The sequence below is a fragment of the Hyperolius riggenbachi genome, chromosome 1 (genome assembly GCF_040937935.1).
Source record: "Hyperolius riggenbachi isolate aHypRig1 chromosome 1, aHypRig1.pri, whole genome shotgun sequence".
In the NCBI taxonomy this organism is placed as follows: Eukaryota; Metazoa; Chordata; class Amphibia; order Anura; family Hyperoliidae; genus Hyperolius; species Hyperolius riggenbachi.
The window spans coordinates 464,061,443-464,073,922 of record NC_090646.1 but is presented as its reverse complement, the minus strand read 5'-3'; the positions used below and the strand labels follow the sequence as shown (position 1 = coordinate 464,073,922).

At 43.0% G+C, this 12,480-nt stretch overlaps 1 protein-coding gene across 1 annotated transcript in view; it reads right to left on the bottom strand.

Moving 5' to 3' along the window:
• The window catches only part of SVOP (SV2 related protein), an 88,869-nt gene extending 78,929 nt beyond the window's left edge, over window positions 1–9,940 (bottom strand). The window contains exon 1 of the mRNA XM_068239533.1: window positions 9,727–9,940. Within this exon, the coding sequence (XP_068095634.1) occupies window positions 9,727–9,761 (35 nt within the window). The 5' untranslated portion in view covers window positions 9,762–9,940. The remainder of the gene's footprint in view (window positions 1–9,726) is intronic.
• Between the last annotated feature and the right edge of the window lie 2,540 nt (window positions 9,941–12,480).

Below are 12,480 nucleotides of genomic sequence, written 5' to 3'. Positions count from 1 at the left end.
AAGGAATATGGAGATATGGTGGAGATGTAGGGGAAGGAGCTTTCTGTAATCTGAAAAAGAAAAAAGTGTTTATAATTTTTTGTAGTACTTTGGAGGGTAATGGAGGGAGGAGATCTTTAAGAGAGAATTCTAAAGCCGCATCTACACACGTAGATGCGGCTGCAATGCTCCTTATCGATTGATAAGATCCAACAGGATGGATCTCCCCACCGCCGATTCCCTGCTCGCTCCCCGCGAGGGGACAATGGCAGGGAATCAAGCGGAAGATAAGTGGCGCCAGCGGGGACGAGCGGGGAATCGAGTGCGGCGCACGCGCGGCGAGCGGGGACGCGGCGGGCACGCGCGGGTACGCGGAAGAGGCGATCCAGCGGCTAATCGAGCCGCCGGATCGCAGCCTCATCTACGCGTGTAAAAGTCCTAATCTACACGATACGATTCTTTGTACGATTCGATTACGATTCTATGTACGATTCGATTAAATCCGACGTGTCCGATAGGTATTCGATTCAATTCGATTTGCCATTCTTTTGCAATGGCAAATTGAATTGAATCGAATCGAATCCCTATTGGACATGTTGGATTTAATCGGATCGTAAATAGAATCGTAATCGAATCGTACAAAGAATCGTATTGTGTAGATTGGGCTTTATAATGTGGAATTTTTGTGAGATACGGATTTGAGGATGGGGAAGTGTAGAGGGTGGTTTTTCTTTTTCTTTATGAGTTTTTGTTTGTGTATTTGTAAAATTGAAAATTGAGGAAGAGAATATGATGATATTGTTGTATTGGAATTGAATTCAATAAATTATATATATATTAAAAAAAAGACAAAGACTTCAGTGAAAATGCAAGTTCATCTAACCTGTACATCTACTATTCAGCTCACGATGGATGAGATACAATGTCTATGAGAAAGCATTACACGGCATCAATTTATCTATCTCTATTGTTGCTTTACCAGCAGATATGAACAGATATGTAGACAAAATATTCCAACACATAGGAGGTGATTTGCTAATGGAAATGTGTGGTTATCTTTAGTATAATCAGTTATCTGTTTCTCTCTTCACTTCAGTCATCCAATTAGGTACTGAGGAGTTCAAAGAGAATAGACAAACATGTCAGTGAACAATTGTAATGTGTGCAGTGAAATTCTCTGCCTTTCTTCTTGTTTAACTCAACTCTATAGGATCTTTTGCTGAATCAATAACCACATGAATGCATATGTAATGCTGGATCCACACGGTGCGTTCGCGCACTCGATTTCCCGCTCGATTCACGTCGATTCGTTTATTTCCAACATGTCCGATTTGGATTTCGATGGATCGTTAGGTCGATTTGCATGCAAAGTTTGCCAAATCGAACGAACGATCCATCGCAATCCAAATCGGACATGTTGGACATAAACGAATCGACGGGAATCGAGCGGGAAATCGAGTGTGCGAACGCACCGTGTGGATCCAGCATAATACTGATTTTTGCTTTATCACTTGTATTAAATCACATATTTCTTTATGTGGTCACATTTAGAAGTGGTAGACAAAAAAAAGTATTCAACCAACACTAAGGTCATAATAATAATAGCGAACTATCTACAATGAAACAACCTCTTATTCACTAACTTTTTGGCAACCCCTATCCACTGTAATTTATTTATTTAAGTATTTATATAGCGCCAACATATTACACAGCGCTGTACAGAGTATATATAGTCTTGTCACTAACTGTCCCTCAGAGGGGCTCACAATTTAGTTCCTACCATAGTCATATGTCTATGCATGTATCCTGTAGTGCATGTATCATAGTCAAGGGCCAATTTTAGGGGGAAGCCAATTAACTTATCTGTATGTTTTTGAAATGTGGGAGGAACCCGGAGTGCCCAGAGGAAACCCACACAGACACAGGGAGAACATACAAACTCCTTACAGATGTTGACCTTGCTGGGATTCGAACCGGGAAGCCAGTGTTGCAAGGCAAGTGCGCTAACCACTATGCCACTGTGCTGCCCCACACACTGTAATGAAGCAAAGTTAGTAATATTATGTGGTACTGTGCTAGCCATAGACAGCAGAAGAGCAAAAAATGAAATCTTGTTGCACAGGCAAAATTGTCATTTGCAAATTAAATATCTGAAAGCCGCAATTCATGGGGAATGTCAACCTTTATAACAAAAGAAAGACATGGGAATACAAATGAATTCGACATTAGGCTTAATATGGAGTGACATCAATATTGATAAACACTTGATCTGTATTTATTGAAGTTATGTTTTTTCTATAATGCAGAGCCCTGCCCCCCACACACATGTTTCTAGATTGTACAGGCATCCTGATATTGCCTTTGTTTGTGTAGAATTTCCTTAACAAGCTCATGTCAAATAAATCACTTTAAAAGTAACCTGGTTAAGATTCCAGAGACTGTCCACTTCCTGGAAGCAAACTGTCAGTGCAATAGCCTGCAATGTTTAGCCAGGCTGTGTCTGTTCCCTAGGGGCTTGTTCACACTATCAGCATTTGCTGATTTTTTTAAGTGCTAATAAAAACGCTTGTGTAATGATTTCCTATGACAGTATTCACATTTGAGCGTTGGGATTTTTTAAAAATCGCAAACGCGCTAACTGTAACATTTTCTGAGTGTTTTGGCTCAATGGCAGGTATAGGGGAATCGCAAAGCGCTTAAAAAAAAGCACTTTGTATTGTGATTTTCCGAGCGCCTTGATGAATAAATACATAGAGCCATATGCAATTCACTTTTTCACCTGAGTTTTCTCCTAGGAGATAATTTTTCATCCTCGATTTAAAATAAGTTTCCAGCACTTTTCTACAAAAATAATTCCCCAAAATTAGGTAAAAAAGTACTATAAAATTATTTTGAGTATTTTCTTGTTTGTTGGTGGCTTAAAAGGCATTTTATTGACAAGTTTAAAAATATCACCTAGAAGAAAACTCAAGAGAAAAAATGAATTGCATATGGGCCATTGTGTTTATTCATTTCCGGGTTAAAGAGTTAAAGGGGAACTGAAGAGAGAGGTATATGGAGGCTGTCATGTTTATTTCCTTTTAATCAATACCAGTTGCCTGGCAGCCCTGCTGGTCTATTTCTCTGCAGTAGTATCTGATTAAAACCAGAAACAAGCATGCAGCTAGTCTTGTCAGATCAGACTTATAAGTCTGAACCACTGAAACACCTGATCTGCTGCATGCTTGTTCAGGGGCTATGGCTAATAGTATTAGAGGCAGAGGATCAGCAGGGCTGCCAGGCAACTAGTATTGTCTAAAAGGAAATAAACATGACAGCCTCCATATACCTCTTTCTTCAGTTCCCCTTTAAAGTGAACCTTAAGTCAAATGTAAAAAATGAGATTTACTCACCTGGGGCTTCCCTCAGCCCCCAGCAGCCAATCGGTGCCCTCGCAGCTCCGCTCCGATGTCCCAGGACCCGCCGGCGACGACTTCCGGTTTCGCCGTCACCGGCCGACAGGCATGGGAACGCGAGTGATTCTTAGCGTTCCCAGCCTGTATATCGCCCCCTATGCTGCTATTGCGGCCATGAGGCTGCAATAGCAGCACAGGGGGCGATATACAGGCTGGGAACGCGAACAATCACTCGCGTTCCCATGCCTGTCGGCCGGTGACGGCGAAACCGGAAGTGCTCGCCGGCGGGTCCTGGGACATCGGAGCGGAGCTGCGAGGGCACCAATCGGCTGCTGGGGGCTGAGGGAAGCCCCAGGTGAGTAAATCTCATTTTTTACATTTGACTTAAGGTGGCCACTAATGATCCAATCTTTTTCATCCAATCTTACCAAATCTATGTCGTATAAGGGTAAATTGAGTGAATATACTGAATGGATACTTCAGGTAGTTAAGATTGGATGAAAATGATTGGCTCATTAAAGGCCACCATTAAGGATCACTTTAACATCAGGGGGCCATATGCAATTCGAGGAGATAAGAAGCTTAAAACATGCGAGCTTCTTATCTCCTCACATCGCTCAGGATTTACCGGCAAATTCAATTGCCAGTTTTACCTGAGCGATGTCCTTGCGTAAAGAAGCATAACTCAGGCGAATACTAGGTATTCGCTGAGCGATGCTCCTGTGTAGCCAGCGATGTGGAGTGAGGCATTAGTGCCGGGGAGCTGTCCTTCAGCACCACAGCACTGCAGCCTCGCTCCCCGGGAGATGCGTGCGCATCGTCACAAGAGCCAGACTTTGCTCTTACCCGCCGCCCGTCGCCTCCTGCCGCTCATCGCTACCGCGGGACCCGGCAAAAAAACATACCTCCATCGTTCCCGTATCGCCGTATGTCCCACGCCACTCCTTCGCTCATTCTTCCTCCATCTCTATTTATTCTCGGAGCCGGCAAAGCATCTTTGAGTCTCCCGCCGGGGCTCCCCATTCGTCCACTAGGTGGCCCAATGAGAATCATCCTGATTCTAATTGGACCAATGAGAATCAGGATGATTCTCATTGGGCCACCTAGTGGACAAATGGGGAGCCCCGGCGGGAGACTCAAAGATGCTTTGCCGGCTCCTAGAATAAACAGAGATGGAGGAAGAATGAGCGGAGGAGCGGCGTGGGACATGCGGCGATACGGGAACGATGGATTTTTTTTTTTTTACATTTTAAATAGGTAAGGAGTCAAAACTGACTCCTTTACCTATTTAAATCCCTGGCATCTGGGGTTTCCTTAGTAAAGGAGGCTCCCAGATGCCTAAAATGGCTTGCCGACACCGGCGATAGGTCTTTTCGCCTGCTCAGAGCAGGTGAAAAGTTATGATCTATGTTTGGCGGGAAGCATCGCTTCCCTGGGGGTGCAAAATGCAATTGCATTGGGGGAAAGGAACTTGCTGGGCGATTATATCGCCCAAGCGAGTTCTTTTCCGCCCCGGGACTGGGGCAGACTGAACAATGAGTTGTAGGCTCTTGCTCTTTCCCTTTCATTTCTTGAATTCAATGGCTGTTACAATTGGCCTGCAACATGTATTGCTTCATCACACTACGGGTTATAGGAAACTGCCACATATTTTGTGTACTAGTGTGTGTGTGACTGTGTGGGAACATTAAGGCAAATGGGTACAGGATTCACAGCAGCAGTGTTCAAATCATAGCTAGGTGATCTGATAAGGTGAAAGGCCAGGGCTTGGGTTTATTTCATAAAAAAAAGTCTGTTCACAACACTTTACATGTTTTGAAATAATTCACAGGGGAACAGTACAAATGTAAAAATACAGGAGTTAAAGAGATTTTGGTAGCTGCCCTGCTTGGTCTCCTCTAGACATTTTCAGCCAACCATTAATGCGTATGTGTAATAGGGGCACCTGTAAAAATGGGCATAAGATAATACCCATAGTATAATATTGGTAAATTTACCTATATTCTACTATTCCCGATAGTAGAATATCAGTAATTAAACTGATATTCTACGATCACCCTCTGTAACCCCACACTAACCCTCCCCTGTCTGTTCCTAACACTAACCTCCCCCCACCTACTCCTAACACTAACCTCCCCTCTATTTATGCCTAACACTAACCCGTTCCCTTACCTACATAAAGCTTGGAGTTCAACTATAGTGCAGCCAAACTCTGGTGCACTACTGCTACCCGCTGTAGCCACTCAAAACCATACCCCACAAACCGATAATTTACTTGCTCCCCCCACCCAGAGGCCAGGTTAGTAGCGAACCCCCTGCCACAGCCTTATAATTACCGCTTCCAGCCGAGTGGAATGTACTCCAGCACCATCCTTGTAGCGAAAGCAGAGTTCAGCTATAACTCCACCACCCCTATTGGTGCTGTACCTGTAGCAGAAGCAGTGTTTCGCTACAACTCCACCACCACTATTTTGCTGTAGCCAGTAATTAATTAGCTTAACATGGGTGCCTATGGTGGCGCCCAAATTCCTAGGACCTGAATCACACCTGAATTCACTGTTTCAGTCAGTACACTTCCTGGTTCTGTGTAAAGCTCTTATCTCTCAGAGTGACACTTGGTGCCTAGGAAAACAATCTCTAGGTTGGAGCAGAGTCATATGAAAATATCAAATTCCAGATGTTTGGTATTTGCAAATAGGGTATTGAAGTCACTCTAGGCATAAAGCAATGGAACGGAGTGTAACGTGTCACCGGGTGCAGATGTGTAGTGGGAGAGATGTTCTTCATTTATCAATTGCATAATTGCATCACATCAATACTTTGTATACTATTATATTCAATGATTTGTATAATAAAAACATCCTTCATGACACTGTTCTATATATACTGTGTATACTGTATGTGTTTATGTATATATATGTTGATTGTAAGTATACAGAGGCACCAGTAAGGATAAAAACGTTTAAAAGGGGGAAGTATGGTGGACTTACCTCCCTCATAGAAAAAACAGACAGTGAAACGTTACTATAATTCACAGTTACATTTATTAAATACTCCAAAGGTGCAACGTGTTTTGCAGGTCGTGATCCTGCTTCATCAGGCAATGAATTTGGAGAATGCAAAACAGGTCTGTAAAGTGGCCAAGTGCCTCTGTCAATGTATATATATGTATATACTGTATATATATTATTACACCTGACACACACACACACACACACACACACACACACACACACACACACACACACACACACACACACACACACATAACTGACTTGCAGAGTCAGCAAATAGTCAAAAATTGGAGGACTTCTCAAGTCCTGGTCTAAAATATGTAGGCCATATTTATGGCGTTTGGCCCCCTTGGGTCAGCTTTCCTGTTCCAACGCCACACCCCTTAAACATGCGTAGCAACACACCTTCCTATGTCCCTTATCCCTCTGTTCAATGTGTAAACTCCATGTGTAGCAGCCCTCCGCCTCCATGTGTATCTCCCTTGGTCTGCAGGTGGATGTGGCCTTTGCAGAAATCTAGCCCCGAAACATGATCTGAACATCCCAGATCCATTTAAAGGGAAATTCAGCTTCATGTTTTTTATGTGTATATAAAACACAAACTGTTCACAGTGTGTCTAACAGAAACTGGTAGGAGTGTCCAGATTTACTCACATTCCATGGATCAGCCCAGGTGTCCAAAAATTATTTTGTTTCCTGCAACTAATCCTCCTGCAGCAAGGTGTCCATAGCAGAAGCACATATTACTTCTGCCTCTGAGTTGCAAAGACTCGAAGGGGGAATTTTATTTTTATTTCTTTAAAAGTTCTTATGCTGTTGCTTATCTTTTACAGAAGAGAGGAAGTGCTGAGATCAGGTCCACTTTAACAAAAGCAGAATGTCGATTTAAAATGCAGCTGAATGTATAAATGTAGTGGGATCAGCTGTGATCAGGGCTGTGGAGTCGGAGTCGTGGAGTCGGAGTCGTGGAGTCGGGCAATTTTGGGTGCCTGGAGTCGGAGTCGGAGTCGGGAAAAAATGCACCGACTCCGACTCATAATGAATTTGTAACTGTAATTAAAATAGAAAATATGTTCTATTTCTCAGATAATAGTCATTAAAAATAATGTATATATACAGTATATATACAGTAATAGCTGTGCTTAGTCCACAAAAATGAAATAAACCAATCAAAATTAGTTACTTGTGCTGCTTCAATAAAGCAGTCCCCGTATTTTTAAGGTCAGATATACATATCTGATTGTGACTGTATATATGATGTGTACACAGGAATCTCTTATACTGTATATACTAAATAACATCTATGCTGTAAGAATAAAGCCTGATGTGTAGCTGTGTCACTAATAGAGATGGTCAATGAGATGGAAATAATTCTGCACTGATGCTAATTTATGCAAATGTATGCACTCCCTTTGCTGATGAAATCAAATAATTTGATATGTTGTTAAAATTTGGTTTGGTGACTACAAATTAAAGGGTACCTGAGACGGATGAAAAGTAAAGTTTTATACATACCTGGGGCTTCCTCCAGCCCCCTTCAGGCTAATCAGTCCCTCGCTGTCCTCCACCACCCGGATCTTCTGCTATGAGTCCTGGTAATTCAGCCAGTCAGTGCTGTCCGGCCGCATGCCGCTCCCACAGCCAGGAACATTCTGCACCTGCGCAATAGTGCTGCACAGGTGTAGTATGCTCCTGGCGGCGGAGTGTGTGCATGCGCACTACGCCCGACTGGCTCAAGTACCTGGGCTCATAGCAGAAGATCCAGGTGGTGGAGGAGGACAACGAGGGACTGATTATCCTGAAGGCGGCTGGAGGAAGCCCCAGGTATGTATAAAACTTTAATTTCATCTGTCTCAGGTTTACTTTGTTACACAGTAGTACTATACTCTACATATGCACTCCCCACAGAGCTGCAGGGAATCCACTGAGAATGCTGTGCACATTGAACACAGAGGTGTTGTCTGTCACCCATAAACCTTGTTCAGATTGTGCATGAAGAATGTGTAAAAGAGGAAGTATCTCCTCATTGCCCTGCAGAGTACCTGCACATCATTCTTACATGTACCCACACTTACATTGCCTAGGGCCTGATAGATGTTCTTTGTTCCGGTTTGTACCTTTTACAAGTACTCTTACCAAGGACTAGTTTTAGTCTAAAGGGAATAAATATAGTAGTCTACATATCCTTCTCACTTCAGTTGTCTTGTAAAATTCCTAAGCGTTGGCAGTTAAGAGACGAATTTCATGTTACATACTTTTAATCAACAAAATTGTAATATGCAAATTAGAGGAGTCGGAGTCGAGGAGTCGGAGTCGGTGGAATCCTAAACTGAGGAGTCGGAGTCGGTGGATTTTTGGACCGACTCCACAGCCCTGGCTGTGATCACTATTTTATAATGGTGGCCAGCTTTAAATCGGAACTGAGTTCATTATTCGTGATTGGAGTCATTGTTGACTTCCTTTTGAAAAGGCTACTGGCCTCCCTATTGTACTGATCGCACTAAGTGTGATATACAGTAGGTGTACTGAACACCTGCCGTATATAAAACAGAAACTCAAGAAAAAATGATCAATGTTATAAATAGGCATCTAGAATTTAAAAAAATCTTTCAGATTTCCTTTAATCATGTACTTCAATGTGAGTATCAATGTATACTTGATATACTTTCAACACAGAGGTAGCAAGGTAAGCCAAACTTAATCGCAATGTGCAGATGCTTAATAAATCCATTTTTTTCCTTCTTCATGAAAATGTTGGCACCATTGACCAGACTTTTCCTCCAGTACATGCAAAGGCATTATATTATCAGACCTATGTATGCCATAACCCAGGAAACAATGTGCTGTATACAGAAATCCCAAGCAAGCTGAACTGTCATTCACAGGAAACTACCGAAAGAGGACGACTACTTGATCGCTATGAGATTGTGCACTTATTTGCTTTTTGCACGGATTAATTACTCATCACTCCCGACTACTTACAAAAATTATTTATCAGCCTCCAGTGGGGGAATTTTTTCTCTGCAGAATACACGTTACGGGGCTTTGCTTAGACTATTATGCGTCAAATGTTTGCAAAGAAGGGGTTAACAATCCGTTTTCTATCAGAACAGAATCCTGAGTAGCTAATTGCAGACACTGCATTCCAATGCAAATGGCAAACACAGCCAGCAACCCTCAAGCAAGGTGCAGTTCAGCATCAATAAGATGGGATACCTTTAGCAAAACAAAGGTCTCGGCGTCAAAACGTAAAGAAAAACAAAAACCCCGCAGGACATTATAAAAATCCCAGGGCTCTTTACACATCTATCATCTATGATCAACGTTATGCTACTCACGGGAGATGTCTTAACTGGAATAGATCATCCTCCATCTCCGCTGTGTTTGTGTTAGCAATGCCCCGCCGGATCTCATGGCCTGTCACATTGTGCTGGATTCAGGAGGTCTGCCTGCTGGACAGCTCCTGGATGTTGCAGGCAGGCGGCAGGAAAGCACAAACAGATGTGTCACACTTCACTAATGGTTCCTTGCCAGGAGTGCTGCCCACAGAGGCCCTCCTTTCTTTTCATGTGTAAAGCATCCCTCTATTGGCTCTTTCCCATTTACTCTGACTGTTAGCTGCGTAGCAGCCTCCTATTGGCTCTCCATTGTACCCCATCCTATTATATTTTGCAGGCAGTGTTGGTGAAAGATAATTGATCAAATGTCTGAAAATGTGTCCCCTCTAAAGAAATGGGCTTAGCAGTAATACTGGTTAGTGTTTTATTAACATTTAAACTGTAATGTCTAGCAGCATACTATTAGGAGAAAGTCTTTTGTTATTATTTCAGGCTCATTCAATAAGACAAAGAAATGTGTAGAATAAGGTATGGATTGTTTGTTAAAGAGAATGACAATAACTACAGGAAAGCTGTATATTTTGTAAAGGTTTTAGGCTTTTAGCAATCTTTATGTCTTTTATCCAAAGAAAAGAAACAAAAATACAGGTAGACACCATTTTGGTTTTAGTAGATGTTTTGTTGCTGGGACAAACAAATTCTTCAAGCTTCAAAGTCTTTCGATCTGAAGAAGTAGATAGTGGTATCAATGAAATAACTTCTAGAACATACAAAGGAGTTAAAGGAAACCTGTAATAAGATTAAAATTAAAGAGTTTTGCTTACCTGGGGCTTCTGCCAGCCCCCTGCAGCTAGGGTGGCCACTTGCAGAAGCTCAAAAAGGAGGACATCACACCCTGAAAAGGAGGACATCGTACCTAGGACAGTGGCGCACAATAGTTCAATATTCCCCACAAATGGAATCAAATTGGCAGCATATTTCCCCACAATTGCTATGAGATTGGCAGCAGATTTCCCCACAAATGCTATGAGATTGGCAGCAGATTTCCCCACAAATGCAATCTTATTGGCAGCAGATTTCCCCACAAATGCAATCTTATTGGAAGCAGATTTCCCCACAAATGCAATGAGATTGGCAGCAGATTTCCCCACAAATGCAATCTTATTGGCAGCAGATTTCCCCACAAATGCAATGAGATTGGCAGCAGATTTTCCCACAAATGCAATCTTATTGGCAGCAGATTTCCCCACAAATGCTATGAGATGGGCAGCAGATTTCCACACAAATGCAATCTTATTGGTAGCAGATTTCCCCACAAATCCAATGAGATTGGAAGCAGATTTCCCCACAAATGCAATTTTATTGGCAGCAGATTTCCCCGCAAATGCAATGAGATTGGAAGCAGATTTCACCACAAATGCAATTTTATTGGCAGCAGATTTCCCCGCAAATGCAATGAGATTGGAAGCAGATTTCCCCACAAATGCAATCTTATTGGCAGCAGATTTCCCCACAAATGCAATCTTATTGGCAGCAGATTTCCCCACAAATGCTATGAGATTGGCAGCAGATTTCCCCACAAGTGCAATGAGATTGGCAGCAGATTTCCCCACAAATGTAATGAGATTGGCAGCAGATTTCCCCACAAATGCTATGAGATTGGCAGCACATATCCCCACAAATGCAATCTTATTGGCAGCAGATTTCCCCTACAAATGCAATCTTATTGGCAGAAGATTTCCCCACAAATGCAATGAGATTGGCAGCAGATTTCTCTACAAATGCTATGAGATTGGCAGCACATTTCCCCACAAATGCAATCTTATTGGCAGCAGATTTCCCCACAAATGCAATCTTATTGGCAATAGATTTCCCCACAAATGCAATGAGATTGGCAGCAGATTTCCCCACAAATGCAATGAAATTGGCAGCAGATTTCCCCACAAATGCAATCTTATTGGCAGCAGATTTCCCCCCAAATGCAATGAGATTGGAAGCAGATTTTCCCACAAATGCAATCTTATTGGCAGCAGATTTCCCCACAAATGCAATCTTATTGGCAGCAGATTTTCCCACAAATGCAATGAGATTGGCAGCAGATTTCCCCACAAATGCAATCTTATTGGCAGCAGATTTCCCCACAAATGCTATGAGATTGGCACACAGGGGTGATGGCTGATTGATCTGAGCCGTGATCGGAAGGGAGACTGAGCCGTACCTGTGAGACATTTCGGAAGGTCACCTCGGCTGCCGCTTGCCGCCCGCTTGGTGCTCTGCCTTAGTGCTCTGCTCTGCCTTGGCGCCCCCAGTGAGTGAGTCACTCCACGAGCCGCTCTATGAGTCGCTCCATGAGCTGCGAGCGGCCGAGCCAGAAAAGCCGATACTTAAAGAGCCGGAATTTCTATCACTAGACTGAGTCTCAGTCTACTGAGACTCAGTCTAGTGATGGGAATTCCGGCTCTCTAAGCATTGGCTCTTCTGGCTCGGCCGCTCGGCTCCCAAAGAGCCGACTCGTGTTCGGCTCCCAATCGGCTATCTTCACTACCTACCTGGACATTTAAAAAAAAACCAGGACGCCCCAGAGTCCGTAGAGGTCGGAAAAGTGGACCTGTCCGGGCAAAAGAGGATGCCTGGTCACCCTAGTTAAACAATAAAAAATTAAAAAATAAGCGGTCCAAAAAGAAGGACAGGACGGAGGACCAGAAGTCCAAAAACCAGACTGTCCGGCCGAAATCCGGACATATGGGCACCCTA